The sequence below is a fragment of the Sturnus vulgaris genome, unplaced genomic scaffold (assembly GCF_052056855.1).
Source record: "Sturnus vulgaris isolate bStuVul1 unplaced genomic scaffold, bStuVul1.hap1 Scaffold_195, whole genome shotgun sequence".
Classification (NCBI taxonomy): Eukaryota; Metazoa; Chordata; class Aves; order Passeriformes; family Sturnidae; genus Sturnus; species Sturnus vulgaris.
In genome coordinates, this window is record NW_028276170.1 from 14,384,755 (window position 1) to 14,399,814 (window position 15,060).

The 15,060-nt window shown below is 55.3% G+C and overlaps 1 protein-coding gene across 3 annotated transcripts; it reads right to left on the bottom strand.

Annotated features, from left to right (window-relative positions):
* Positions 1 to 8,725: 8,725 nt before the first annotated feature.
* LOC148218114 (class I histocompatibility antigen, F10 alpha chain-like) lies at positions 8,726 to 14,564 on the bottom strand. 3 transcript variants are annotated; one of them, XM_088158132.1, is made up of 8 exons: positions 14,465 to 14,564; positions 11,979 to 12,242; positions 11,268 to 11,543; positions 10,725 to 10,997; positions 10,525 to 10,632; positions 10,391 to 10,426; positions 10,240 to 10,271; positions 8,726 to 9,180 (listed from the first exon to the last, which is right to left on the bottom strand). In XM_088158132.1, the coding sequence occupies exons 1-7, from the start codon at positions 14,514 to 14,516 to the stop codon at positions 10,246 to 10,248; spliced, it is 1,035 nt and encodes a 344-aa protein (XP_088014258.1). In that variant the 5' UTR covers positions 14,517 to 14,564; the 3' UTR covers positions 8,726 to 9,180; positions 10,240 to 10,245. The 3 variants fall into 3 exon arrangements, with proteins under 3 accessions (XP_088014258.1, XP_088014257.1, XP_088014255.1); XM_088158131.1 differs by having other exon boundaries at positions 8,726 to 9,194; XM_088158129.1 differs by lacking the exon at positions 8,726 to 9,180 and having other exon boundaries at positions 9,236 to 10,426.
* Between the last annotated feature and the right edge of the window lie 496 nt (positions 14,565 to 15,060).

Consider the following 15,060-nt stretch of genomic DNA (forward strand, 5'->3'; position numbering starts at 1 on the left):
CTGCTCCTCGGGAGTTGGGATGTGACAAATGAGCAGTGGGAAGAGGGAGGATAATGGATAATGGACCATTCCTACTGCAAACTCTGCTTTAGTAGCCACTGGATTTCCAGTGTTTAGAAATTCTCATGTTCTAAACTACCTGACCAAATCCCACGTTTCTCACTTTTGCCCTGGCTGAAATCCTTCCTTTGGCCTGATTTAGGAACTCACCCTCAGAAACACCTCATTGCAGACGCTTTTCTGTTGGGTTTGATAAGAGATGACAAGAAAATCAGCAGGAGGGGGAGGGATGAGGGAGAGGGAAGAAACAATTCCTTCCTTGTGTCTTCCTTGTGGAAAGTCTCCTCTAGAGGTTGTGCTGCAGCTGGAGACTTGGCCAGAGGGAAGTGATTGAGCTGAGGCAGCAGAGGCATCTCCTCCCTGGTTTGTAGCCCTGGGGCTGGGAGGGGACACAGGTGCCCCCCTTGCACCCCACAACCCCCTGGAATGGGGGATTCTCCCTGCCTCTGCCAGGTGCTCCTTATCCATGCCTGGCCTGGGTGCTCCTGGTCTGAGCTCCCTCCCATGGTCATTCCTGGTGGTGGGGAGTGGGAGGGAGGAGTTCAGTGCCAATCTGGGAGGTGCCAGCAGGGTCAGAGATGTGGGGAGGTGACAGTGACAGAGTGACAGGATGTGCAGATGGACACAGGGACAAGACAACACCTCTGGGGGAAACCTCTTGGAGATTTGGGCGGTTTTTGTCTGTAAAATACACACGGACACAGAGCAAAGCTTTGCTCAAAGGGTTTATTGATTATTCAGGGGGAATGGCCCTGGGCTCAAAGGGTTCAGGGGGTTCCTCCAGGGATGATCATCTCCTCATGCCACCAGAGGGGATCAGGACACCGGTGTCCCCACAGCTTGCAATCCTAAAAATCAAAACCCAGAAGGTGACCTCTGGTGCCCACTGGGAAATGAGAGGGGCCCTGTCCCCACCCCTCTCCCTGCAGGCACGGCTCACCTAGACACCCAGAGAGGCAGCCAGGCGCTTCAGCCTCAGAACAGCCTCCAGCTTCTCAACAAGAGGGGGCTGGGGACAAACACAGCATTAGAGACACACTGGGGGCACTGGGCTGCACTGGGAGGTGGGGAAAGAACAGGGGTCATTGGGGAAGGGGCCTGTGGGGGGAAATGGGGGGCAGGAGCTGCTGTGCTCCTGCCCAGAAGCCCTTGGGTCCTGCCAAGAGGCACAGCTGGGGCAGGGGCTGCGTCCTGGGTCACCCAGGGGGGTGCTGGGGGAACAGGGATGGGAATGCAATGGGGGCCTGGGAAAGGGGCGCTCTGGGGAGGATCTGTGGGGCAGGGGAGTTGTCTGGGGTGACAGTTGGGGTTCACTGGGCTGTGCTGGGACAAACTGGGATGGTCTGGGGTGTGGTGGCCATGCAACGGGAGGGTCTGACACTGCCAGAACTCGTGGTACCCACCAGGGGCGTCTCCAGGATCGCGACATCGTCTACATCAATCTGCAGAGAGACCAGGAGACCTCGCTGGGCACTGGGATGGCCCCGGTGCCAGCAAAGGATGGGGGGACACAACTGTCCCCAAATTCCCAGAGGGAATGCCCTCCAATCCCAGCACCCCACTCACCTCCCGCAGATCATCTTGGGTTCCTTCCAGGAGCGCCTGGGAAACAAGAACAAAACTTTAACCTGGATTAGATCCAGTGGGGCTGTGGGGGGACAGGGAGCAGGGTGGAGGTGATGGGGTGGGAATTCAGGGCCTCCAAGGAGATCTGTTTGAGGTGGAGGGAGAGCCAAAGACACTGAACTGGGGTCAATGGAGGGCCCAAGGGACTGGGCTGGGTCTGGGGAAGGGGCTCGGTGTGAGGTACAGGGGAGGAGAAAGGAATTGCAGGGTAGGGACATGGGAATGCAAGGGAGGGGCTGGGTGGGGACAGAAGAACGAGGATGGGTGGGGACAAAAGCGACAGGACCGAGTGAGGATTTGGGAAGGGGGCATGAGTCAGGGCATTGTTGAAGGGGACCCTGCTGCAGTAGCCAGGGAGAAAAGGAAATTATTGCGGGGGGGGGGACATGGAAGAAAAGGCTTCGGGAATGGTCAATGGGAGGCGTTTGAGGACCCTGGAGAGGACACAGAGGAGGGAGCAGGGACGGAATTCCTCAAGGAACCCAAAGGGTGGGATGGGAGGGGACAAAGGGCAGGGTGTGGGGACAGCGTTTGGCTGGTGCCTCACCTTGGCCTGTGCCGGGGGGCACAGCAAGATGGAGAAGAGCAGGGCCACGCTGAGCACAGCCACCTTCATCTTCCTCTCGCACTGGGCAGCGCTGGCTGAGGCTGCAGCAGGGCAGGAGCACCTTTATCCCTGCCGGGACTCCTCCCTGCGCCCTCCCTGACAGCCCCCAGGCCAAAGCCCGGCTTGGCACAGCCCCCAGCCCTGGCCACAAGCCCAGCCCTGGCACAGAGTCCATCCCGGCTGTGGCACGGATCCAGCCCCGCTCCCCGCATCCCTGCAGCTTCCTGCACGGGGCAGCTGCCCCTGGAGGGGACCGGGCACCCGGGGGGCCGAGGGGGGCAGGCAGGGATCCAAAGGCAGCTGGGGATCCTGTGGGGACACCCCCACTCCAACACAATCCATCCTCCAACAGCCCCCAGCCCCACACCCCCCATCTCCCGGTACCCCTCCTCTCCAAGGGTTTTTCCATCCAGACACCCCAGAGCTGACCCCAGCCACTCACCCTGTGGGTCTGAGCAGAATCGTCACTGTTCATCCTCCTGCCCCACGGGGAAACAGGAGATGGACTGACCCCCTCTTCTGGGGACAACGAGACTCCGGAATATTGGAAAATTGGGATATGATAGGACAGAGGTGTCATGAACCTGGGAAATAGCCAGGTGATTTGGATCTCCAGGCACTGGAGACACTGGAGAGAACTGGGAAATGATGATCACCTCAAGACAAGGCTGAAGCTTGGGGAATTGCTCAGGTGTGGCACTTCCCACATCCACACCACCCCATTATTTCCCTTTCCCTGCATGACCCAAACTGGTCCCATCTTCAGCCCCAGGGTGGAGGCCAGGTGGGAATATCCCCTGCCCTGGGGAAGATCCTCATCCTGTCACACCTGCAGCCAATAAACCCTCCCAGAGCTCCTTGGTCCTGCTCTGCACAGCTGCCACTCATGGGGGGTGCCAGCGACCCCATCCCCAACAAAGCTCCCACTCCAGCTCTGTCCCTGCCTGGGACTTGCCCACAGCTCCCCAAGGCCCTTGTCCCCACACAGGGTCTCTGCAATGCCCTGGCCTTGTGCCCAGGCCAGCACTGGCCCTGAGCAGGATGTGCCCATCCCAAGGAACATGGGGAAGTTGGCACTTCTCCTAGAGCAGCCATTGGGAGCTAATTGGACAAACAGAGGGGCCCAGTCAGGGGAGGGATGTTGGTCCTGTCAGAATCTCTGATAAGCCCTGTTTACCCAGAGCCTGAAGCACCAGGAAGACATTCAGACATCTTGGGCATCCAAGAAGTGAAAATCCCCTGAGAAGTGGTTCCTGAGCCTGTCCATGGCTGTGATTCCCCCGCTGCCTGTTTGCTCCCAGAGCTTTCCCCGTGGGACAGCCCAGAGCTGACCCCATCCCAAACCTCTTGGATCCGAGCAGAATTGCCCCTATTCCTGCTGTGGCACTTTGAAGAAACAGCAGTGGGCACTGAGTCCTCTTCCTGGGACATCAGGAATCAGGGAAAACAGGAATGTGGGAAAACTTGAAGCCAAGGGTTGGCGGGTGATTGGGATCTGCAGTCACTGGAGACCCTGGGAACACTGGGCAATGCTGATCACCTGAAGACAAGGCTGAGGCTTGGGCAATGCCTCAGGTGTGCTTGTTCCCACAGCCAGACCACTCCATTTCCCTTTTCCTGCATGCCCCAAACCAGTCCCATTTCCAGCCCCAGAGCAGAGTCCAGACAGGAATGTCCCCTGCCCTGGGGCTGAGCCTGTCCCACCCAGAGCACCTGGGTCCTGCTCTGCACAGCTGCCACACACGGGGAGTGCCAGGGACCCCATCCCCAAGCAGGCTCCCATTTCAGCTCTGTCCCTCACTGGGACTTGCCCACAGCTCCCCAAGGCCCTTGTCCCCACACAGGGTCTCTGCAATGCCCTGATCCAAGGCCAGCAGTGGCCCACAGCAGGATGTGCCCATCCCCAGGGATATGGTGAGTGGGTGTTTGTCCCCAGACACCACTGGGATCTAATTGGGCAAACAGAGGAGCCCAGTCAGGGGAGGGATGTTGGTCCTGTCAGAATCTCTGATAAGCCCTGTTTACCCAGGGCCTGAGGCACCAGGAAGACATTCAGACATCTTGGGCATCCAAGAAATGAAAAATCCCCTGAGAAGTGTTTCTTGAGGGCTATCTATGGATATGAGTCCAGTTTGACATTCCAGGGCATTAGTGAAGGCTTCTGCTTTCTCTGTCCTGTGGCTCCATCAGAGATGTGTTGTGGGCCAGCTGGGAAAACATTTCAGGCCACTGCCTTGACTGTTTGACCTGGAACTTGCCCAAGGAGCCACAATGCCCACGGAGGAAGAGTTTCCTCGGGAGTTTTGTTGCTTTATGCCCCGTGGATGAGGGAGCAGTGTGTCCCTGTGGGGGATTCTTGACCAGATGGACAAGTGCTGTGACATCATTGGTGTGCTGACCACTATTCCTAATCACCAAAGTTACTAATCACCTTGGAGAGGAATTCAGGAAGTGTCTGCAGGGTCCTAATTTGGGAACTTTGGCAAGGAGAGTTCCATGCTGCATTGGAGATCAGTGCCAGTCAGAGGGATGGCATTGGACGGCCACTGACCATGTGCCAACAGCCTGGGGACAATGAGCTGGACACACACGGAGGTTCCCAGTGCGGGTGGAGTGATCCCCCATTTCCAGGGAACCCCGTGGGAATGTCCCTTCCTCTCTGGGGGCTGTGTCTCAGCCCTCCAGAAACTGTCCCTACAGTTTGTCCCTGCACTTGTGGCAGCCTTTCAGGACAAAGGAGTTTCCCCTCTCCTATCAATGGTGTCTTCTGTATAAACAATTTGCAAGAGGATTCTCAGCACAGGAAAGACTCAGAACTCATGGAGCTGTTCCAGAGGAGGACACCAAGACACTCTGAGGGCTGGAGCACCTCTGTGACAGAGAGAGGCAGAGAGAGCTGGGGCTGTTCAGCCTGGAGAAGAAGAGGCTGTGGGGAGACCCCATTGTGACCGTTCAGGACTCCAAGGCACCTCCTAGGAACCAACAAACCTTCACTAATGTCCTGGAATGTCAAACTGGAATCACAGCCAGGGACAGCTCTCAGGAACCACTTCTCAGGGGATTTTCACTTCTTGGATGCCCAAGATGTCTGAATGTCTTCCTGGTGCCTCAGGCCCTGGGTAAACAGGGCTTATCAGAGATTCTGACAGGACCAACATCCCTCCCCTGACTGGGCTCCTCTGTTTGCCCAATTAGATCCCAGTGGTGTCTGGGGACAAACACCCACTCCCCATATCCCTGGGGATGGGCACATCCTGCTCTGGGCCACTGCTGGCCTTGGATCAGGGCATTGCAGAGACCCTGTGTGGGGACAAGGACCTTGGGGAGCTGCAGCCAAGTCCCAGTGAGGGACAGAGCTGGAATGGGAGCCTGGTTGGGATGGGGTCCCTGGCACTCCCCGTGTGTGGCAGCTGTGCAGAGCAGGACCCAGGTGCTCTGGGTGGGACAGGCTCAGCCCCAGGGCAGGGGACATTCCTGTCTGGACTCTGCTCAGGGGCTGGAAATGGGACTGGTTTGGGGCATGCAGGAAAAGGGAAATGGAGTGGTCTGGCTGTGGGAACAAGCACACCTGAGGCATTGCCCAAGCCTCAGCCTTGTCTTCAGGTGATCAGCATTGCCCAGTGTTCCCAGGGTCTCCAGTGACTGCAGATCCCAATCACCCGCCAACCCTTGACTTAAAGTTTTCCCACATTCCTGTTTTCCCCAATTCCTGATGTCCCAGGAAGAGGAGTCAGTGCCCACTGCTGTTTCTTCAAAGTGCCAGAGCGGGAATAGGGGCAATTCTGCTCGGATCCAACAGGTTTGGGATGGGGTCAGCTCTGGGCTGTCCCACGGGGAAAGCTCTGGGATAAAACAGACAGCGGGGGAATCACAGCCATGGACAGGCTCAGGAACCACTTCTCAGGGGATTTTCACTTCTTGGATGCCCAAGATGTCTGAATGTCTTCCTGGTGCGTCAGGTCCTGGGTAAACAGGGCTTATCAGAGATTCTGACAGGACCAACATCCCTCCCCCGACTGGGCACCTCTGTTTGTCCAATTAGATCCCAATGGCTGCTCTAGGAGAAGTGCCAACTTCCCCATATTCCTTGGGATGGGCACATCCTGCTCAGGGCCAGTGCTGGCCTGGGCACAAGGCCAGGACATTGCAGAGACCCTGTGTGGGGACAAGGGCCTTGGGGAGCTGTGGGCAAGTCCCAGGCAGGGACAGAGCTGGAGTGGGAGCTTTGTTGGGGATGGGGTCGCTGGCACCCCCCATGAGTGGCAGCTGTGCAGAGCAGGACCAAGGAGCTCTGGGAGGGTTTATTGGCTGCAGGTGTGACAGGATGAGGGTCAGACCCAGGGCAGGGGATATTCCCACCTGGACTCCACCCTGGGGCTGAAGATGGGACCAGTTTGGGTCATGCAGGTAAAGGGAAATAATGGGTGGTGTGGATGTGGGAAGTGCCACACCTGAGCAATTCCCCAAGCTTCAGCCTTGTCTTGAGGTGATCATCATTTCCCAGTTCTCCCCAGTGTCTCCAGTGCCTGGAGATCCAAATCATCTGGCTATTTCCCAGGTTCATGACACCTCTGTCCTATCATATCCCAATTTTCCAATATTCCAGAGTCTCGTTGTCCCCATGTCCTGGGGTACAATGCAAAAATGTGTATTCTATCACCATCTGTTAAAATGTGGGAGGGGTGGTGATCCTTATCTCTGTGGGAGATATCCTCTGCTGATGTGCCATCTGATAAGATCGGGGATGATCATCGTTATCTATTCACAACCCATCCTTCCTCCAGAAGATATATTCTGTTAATGGGCCATTAAGTCCTATTGTGTGACTGATAAGATTACATCACCCCATTGGGAGATGCCCCAACCAGGGGCAGGAGCCAAGCCTTTCCTACCTAGATAAAAAACTGGGGTTTGGGACCCGAGGGCAGACCTTTCTACTGGATTCCAGAGGAAAGTCGGACCTTTTTCCACATCATTGCTGGATCTTCGGAGAAAAACTGCACCTTCTACAGGAGCACTGCTTCAACAGAACCACATCTGTCATCCAGGAGGACTGCAGCCACCATTTATACGGACTGCTACCAACACCCTGACTGACAGGGTGTCAGGTTGTATTTCTGACTGTGTTGGTGGTTGTTTCTTTTATATTATTGCATGTATTTTATTTTTTTTCTCTTTTCTCCTATTAAATTGTATTACTGACTTGGAGTCTCGCACTGGTTTTACTTTCAAACCAACACAAGCTGCCACATCTCGTGCAACCCACCAGTGTCTTAATAAACATACCACTTTGTAACTTTAACTAGTTAGAGAGTCATTGTCCCTGAACATATCTGTTTTAATGATTCAACAGGAGCCATGTTTAGATAAGGGGCTGCAAATGGGAGAAATATAGCCATGACTATGTGCCAACCAAACTAGGGTAAGCTCGACCACATGGTGCCACCCAGTGAAGTTTCTGAATTCAGCACACACAAAAAATGAGATCACTCAAGAACTGTTCTTTTTTCACCCCTTTCTCTCGATGCCGTCGGGCCCAATGTTGGACACCAAAATTTCTTTCAGTTTGAAAGACATGTGTTTGCTAGGGAAGGCAGGACTCTCCCTCGGACTGGAAAATGTAAACCCCCTCCCTTTGAATTATTATAATTTTGAAATTAAGGGGGTTTTAATCGAAGATATGAGATAGGAATAACAGTTTCTTACTGGTATGTATAACAAGGCAAGAAAACAACAACTGTGGAATTAATAACAAACAGAACCAGGGAGCCCGTGACAGCATTTCTGGCCGAGATGGGAAAGGATGGAGGAGAGGATTTGCTTCTCAAAGCCCTGGGGCAGTCAATCCCAGTGCCCCTGCCGGACTCTGAAAATCACTAAGCTAGAACAGCAGGAATGAACAAAAGATGTTGGGCTGGTGGACGAGATGTATCAGGCAATTTTTCGGCAGTAGTTCGAACCTCAGGACGTCCCAGCAGGGCAGGGCAGGGCGGGGCTTCAGCGCAGAGAAACTCAGAGCAGCGCTGAAGGAGCAGCGGGCAGCGGCAGCTGGGTGTGAGCAGAGGGTGATCGGTGCCTCTTTTAGTGAGGAAGGGGTTAATAAGGCCTTAGGTCAGTGGCTGCTCTTACGAGCAGAGGCTCACCCCAGAGGAGAAGGAGCAGCAGCTCTGTGCTGGGTCATGGGGACTTCCTCTCCTTGAGCAAGAGCAGCTCCAAACGTGTCTTCCAAAACCCAAAGCCTTGAGTAGCTGCCCACCCCCGCCCTCCTTTTTACCTGGGCCAGGCCAACCTTTTGTTTTCTAAAGCACTAACCAGTAGCTGCAGTTAGAATTTTCTAGCAATTCATGGGAAAAATTCTATAGGTAAGAAGGAACAAAAGAAAAGAAACCTAACCCCCAATAAATAGATAAATATGTAACAACAGTAAATATCTAACAGTAAATAAATATCTAATAGATAAATATCAAACAACAGTAAACATCTAACAACAGATAAATATCTAATAATATATAAATATCTAACAGTAAATATCTTAACAGTAGTAATGTCTTGCACAGTTGGCTATCATGCAAAGAAGAATCAGGATTATTATGAACAGTTCTTTAGGCACAGGATTAATTTAAAAAATGTTTTCATCTGCATCAGTCTCTATTTTCAGTTGTTTCAGGAGCAGAACCCTTAACTCTGGAGCAGTGAATCCAAGGTCCTTTGCCAGCAACTTTGACTGAGGTGAGGGTGGTCAGCAGGACTTGGAATGGTCCTCTCCACTTGGCTTGTAGAGGATCACTGTCCCACCACTTCACATAGACCCAGTGTCCAGGCTGGAAGGGATGTGCAGGTGTGTCCAGTCCTATGGGTCTGGATAGCAGGATGGAATTCTGGAGCTTCTGCAACATGGAACCTAAAGCCATCAGATATCTCTGTAAATCCAGCTTCCCCTTCATGTGAATTTAACCTGGAACATGTGGAATCTGATATGGCTGCCTGTTGTAATGCAATGGGGGTTTTTCCCTTTGTGACAACTTCACCAGCCTGACCGGGTTACAGCGTGGCTAATAATAATAATAATAATAATAATAATAATAATAATAATAATAATAATAATAATAATAATAAGTGGGATGGGAATGATGGTGCCTGTGATATCCTTTTCATCCATCTTTGAACATGTGATCTGAGAGGCTGCATCCAAAGACCAGGGGGAGGGATATACACAGGGATACCCGAGGGCAAAGGTCCAAAGACAAATGAGAATTAGGGACGTGTCTAGGCATGCCTGACATGTCCTTACAAATCCCATGGTTTTAGGCTAAAGCCTCTGCATCTGCAGGGCAGGGGCCAGACCTCATGTCTAAGGCCTTGCTTTTTAACAGCCTGCCTCCCAAGGTCTTAAATTTGTGCTTTCTTTATAGGGAATTTGGGCTAAATCCCAGTCCATCTCAGCCAAATCGACTACCACAGGAAGGGGCCGGATCCAGCTCTGGGGATTGCTCAGGCAGTGATTCCTGCCAGGATAAGAGAGGGTCACGGTGTCACCCTTTCCCTGTCCCCATCCCACAGGATGGACCTTGCTGGAGCCCATGGAGAGCGGGAGCTGCTCCGGAATTCCACCTGATCCTGTCCCAAACTTGCTCTATCCATCCAACTCATCCTGCTCTGGAAGACCTCCCTGATCCCACTTCATCCATCCCACACCAATCCTGCTCCATCTATTCCACGCAATCTCGCCCTACCCATCCTGCCCCAATTCCTTTCTGGAATTCCAACCAATCCTGTTTCATCCATCCCAGCTGATCCCGCTCCAGAATCCAGCCCCGATCCCACTCCACAATTCCATCTGATCCTGCTCTGGACCCCTGCTCTGATCCAGAGTCCCTCCCTGATCCCAATCTATCCAATCCTGCCCTGATCCCTCTCTGGAATCCCACCCTCATCCCTCTCTGTACCTGCGGTCAAGCCATTGTTCCCACATCATTTCCTGCAGAAAGAGAAAATCCATGAGATTCTAGCACGGATCACACACCAGGATTAACCCCAGGATCCATCCTGGGATCTGCACAGAGGGGATCCAGAGCTGGATCCACCACTGGTACTCACTGGCTGCCATGCTGTATTCATTCCTGTCCCTCCTCCCTGTGGAAAAACAGTGGGATCAGCATTGGTGGCACAGGATTCCCAGAACAGTGCCAGGTGGATCCATGCCCCTTCCCAGCCCCCATCCCGTGTGTTACCAGATTGGCGCTTCCAGACAATGAATCCAATGAGGACAATGAGGATGAGGACGGCAGCGATGATGGACACAGCGACCACCACGGTGAGATTCCTGCCAGCTGTTGGCTCTGGGAAAAACGGGATGGTGAGCAGGGGGAGGAGAATCCCCAGTTGGGCATTCCAAATTCCCAATTCCCACATTCCACATTCCCAGCCTCACCCCAAGCGTAGATCCCAGGCTCAGACATTCCGGGATGCTCCACCCGGCACCGGTACTGCTCCCGCTCCTCCGGCCGCGCCTCGATCCTGGCCCAGGTGTGGAAGGTGCCGTCGCTGTTGGGAACGATCCCATCCCACTCCGTCTCCTGATCCCAGATTTCATCCCCCTTCATCCAGTTGATGTCAATGGAGCTGGGGTAGAATCCGTACGCATGGCAGGACAAGATCAGCGTCCCGTGTTCCTCTTTTCCAGACACATGGACATCAGGGGGCTCTGGAATGGGATAACGGTGAGAAACATCCATGGAATTCCCATTGGAATGGGATGGGGGTGAGATCTGCCCATGGAAATCCCACTGTAATAGGATGGGGGTGAGATATGCCCATGGAATTCATGGAAATGGGATGGGGGTGAGCTCTACCCATGAAATTCTATGGGAATGGGATGGAGGTGAGATCTGCCCATGGAATTCCCACAGGAATTCCCATGTTTCCAAGTCCTCCATTCCAAAATCCCACATTCCCTCAAGAATTCTGCTCCCACCTTTGCGGTCCAGCTCCTTCTGCCCATATTTGACGTATTTCTGGAGCCATTTTGGGCATTCATGCTCCAGGTAATTCGTCAAACTCTCGACCTCGTTCGTTTTACGTTTCCAGCGCCTCCTGGTGATCTCAGCAGTGCTGTCGGCCGCCACGAATCTCCTGGATCCCAGGTCAAAGGAGATGTAAACCCACCTGTCGTAGCCACTCTGGTAGGATCCACGGACTCGCCCGTCAGACCAGAGGTCACAGCCGTAAACTTGCAACAATGTGTGGAGACCTGGGGGGATTGTACCCACAGAGACCCATGGAATTGGGTCCCAGCCCCACAGAGCCCCATTACAGCCCTATGGAGCCCCAGAGTCTGATGGAAACCCACAGAGCCTCATCCCAGCCCCATGGAGCCCCATTCTAACCCACAGATCCCAACCCAACCCCAGAGATCCCATCCCAACCCCATGGATCCATATCCCAAACACATGGATCCCCATTCACACCGATGGATCACAAGATATTCCATACCTGCCTAATGGATCCCCATCTCAGCCTTTTTGGTGCCCTGTGAATTCACATTCAAGCCCTATGGATCCACACCTCAGCCCCATGGATCCCATCTCAGTCGCATGGATCCCCAGCCCAACCCATAGATCTATCCCAGCCCCATAAATCCCAGGTCCACAGTTCCCACCCCAGCCCCACAGATCCCCCCACTCACCCCTGCTCTGGTTGTACCGGTCCCGCAGTGTCTCCAGGTTCCTGGCATCCATGTGCTGGTTCCTCTTGCAGGTCTCAGTCATCCTATCCCAATATCCCAGCTCGGCTCCATCCTTTATCCACTGTGTCAGTGGCACCGCCCGGCCCCGCTCGCTGTCGTAGCGCTCGAAGGGGATCCCATCCACAAACCCCGTGACCATGTACTGGGGGATCCCTGGGCTGGGCTCCGACACGGCCACGTGCTTGTAACGCAGGGAGTGGAGAACTGGGGGGACACGGAGATTTGGGGGGGTTGAGTGAGTCAAGGATCAATGAAAGAGGAACTGGGAGAGCCGGGAATGGGGTGCATGGGGACCCAGTGTCCAGGAACGGGGGCTCAGGGGACTCCCAGTGTCAAGGAAAGGGGAATACAAGGATTGGGAGAGGTGGGATGGGGGTTTCAAGGGATTCTTGTGCCCAGGAAAAAAGTCCAGGGGACCCCAGTGCCAAGGAAAGAGGAGTCACAAGGCAGGGAGACCCGGGATGGATGGAATGGGAGTCTCAGGGGATCTTTGATGCAGAGGAAACAGGGAGCTGGGGGCTAAAAAAATCAGGAATGGGAGTCCAGGGGGTCTCAGGGTCAAGGAAAAGGGGAGTCTGGAAAAGGGAAAGGCGGGATAGATGGGAAAGGGGGTGCAGGAGGGAAATGGTACGGGATAAGGGAGTGCAGGGGGGTCCCAGTGCCCAAGACTGGAAATTCAGGGGCATCCCAGAGACCAGAATCCCCCCTGGGACCCTCCACGACCCCCCAGGGACCTTCCTGGACCCCCGGAACCCCCTGCAGGAGGAGCAGGGGGTGAAGAACTGGGGGGTTGCAGAGATTGAGGGGGCAGGAAGCAGAACGGGGAGAGCCAGGAGAGCTGGGAAGGGTCTAAGGTTCAAGGAAAGGACTGGGAGAGGCGGGATGGGGGATCCAGGGGGTCCCTGTCCCCAGGAAAGAGGGTTCAGTGATCCCCGGTGTTGAGGTAAAGGGGGGTCTGGGAGCTGGGAAAGACAGGAATGGGGGGCCAGGGGGTCCCTGGTTCACGGGAAAGGGGGATCTGGAGATGGGAGAGAGGATCCCTGAGGCGCAGCCTGGGAGATGAGAAAGAGGCCGAGGGAGAGCGGTGGGGGAGGGGTCGAGGGAAAAGGGGGAATTCCAGGGACTTCATCTGGATCCTACTGGATCCCCGATGCGACCTTCGTGAGAGCCCTGGGATGCCGGGGACCCTCTGGGACCCCGTTTCGAGAAGTGGCGGGAGTGGAAAACGGGGCAGACATGGAAAGCTGGGAGATCTCGGGGGTCCAAAAGTCAAGGAAAAGGGCGGGAATGGGGTCTGGGAAAAGCGGGATGCCGGAAAAGGAGGTGCAGGGGGGTTGCAGTCCCGGAAATGGAGATTCAGGGATGTCCCAGCGCCCAGGAATGGGGGTCAGAAGGGCTCCCATGCTGCGATTCGGGGTTTAAAAGAATCCTGATCCCCATGGATGAGGATTCAGGGGGGTTCCGGTGCCAGATAAGGGGTTCCAGGGGGGTCCTGGTGCTGGGGAAGGGTATGGGGGGGTCACAGGACCCAAACAGGGGATTCAGGGGAGTTTCCCTGCCCGGGAATGAAAGTTTAGGGGGTTCCCGGTGCCCAGGAAGGGGGGTTCAGGGGGGTTCCTGGTCTGCAATTCGGGGTTCAAAGGGATCCTGCTCCCCAGGAATGGGGCTTCAGGGAAGTGCTGATGCCAGTTAAGGGGGTACAGGGGGGTCCTGATACCGGGAAAGGGCTTGGGGGGGTCACAGGTCCCAAAATGGGGCGTTGGAGTGTTTCCCGTACCCGGGAATAAAGTTTAGGAGGTTCCCAGTGCCTGGAAATGGAAGTTCAGGGGGGTTCCCGATCCGCGATTCGGGGTTCAAAGGGATCCTGATCCCCAGGAATGGGGGTTCATGGGGGTGCCAGTGCCAGATAAGGAGGTACAGGGGGATCCCGGTGCCCGGAAATTGGTGCTCAAGAGGGTCCCCGTACCCAGAAATGGGGGTACAGGGGGGTCCTGATACCGGGGAAGGGGATGGGGGGGTCACAGGACCCAAAATAGGCGATGGGGGGGCGCTTTCCCGTACCCGAGGATGAAGGTTAAGGGGGTTCCCGGTGCCCGGAAATGGAAGTTCAGGGCGTTTGCCGGTCCGCGATTCGGGGTTCAAAGGGATCCTGATCCCCAGGAATGAGGGTTTAAGGGGGTCCTGGTGCCAGATGAGGGGCTTCAGGGGTGTCCCGGTGCCCGGAAATTGGTGCTCAAGAGAGGCCCCGTGCCCAGAAATGGGGATACAGGGGGGGCTCGGTGCTGGGGAAGGGGATTAAGGGGGGGTCACAGGACCCAAAATGCGGATTCCGGGCGTTCCCCTGCCATGGAATGAAGGTTTAGGGGTTTCCTAGTGCCCGGAAACGGACGTTCAGGGGGGGTCGTGATTTCAAGGGTCCCACTCACCTTTCGTCGCGTTCCCTGGGGCCCCCAACGGCAACCCCAGCGCTGGAGCCATGGCGCTGCTCCGCTTCGAGCCCGCCCGAACTCGACCCAGCTCTGGCCCCGCCCACAGAGCCGCCCCATGCCCCGCCATTGGCGCTGCTATTTCCTGTCCGCCAATGGCAGCTCGATCTCACAGTGACTTCACAGGCCGCCGCGTAGATCCCGGTCTCACAGGTTGGAACGCGGAAGTGAAAGAGACCGAGAGAGCGCGGGGGGGGGAGGGGACGTGAGAATTCCAGAGAATTCCTCTTGGTCCCGGCTGCGACCCCCCTGGAGCCCTCTGAGAATCACCTGGGACCCCCTGCAACCCTCCTTAAGAAAGCGCTGGGAGTGAAGAACTGGGGAGACACGGAAATTTGGGAGATCTGGGGGTAAAAAGGTGAAGGAAAAGGGCGGGTCGGGGGTCTGGGAAGTGCGGGATGCCCGAGAAAAGGGTGCAGGGGGTCCCAGTAGATGTGAAGGATGTTCAGGAAGGGGTCTCAGTACAGAATAAAGGAGTGCGGGAGGGATCCTCATACCCAGGAATAGGGGTTTAGGGGGTCCTGGGGTGAAGGAAA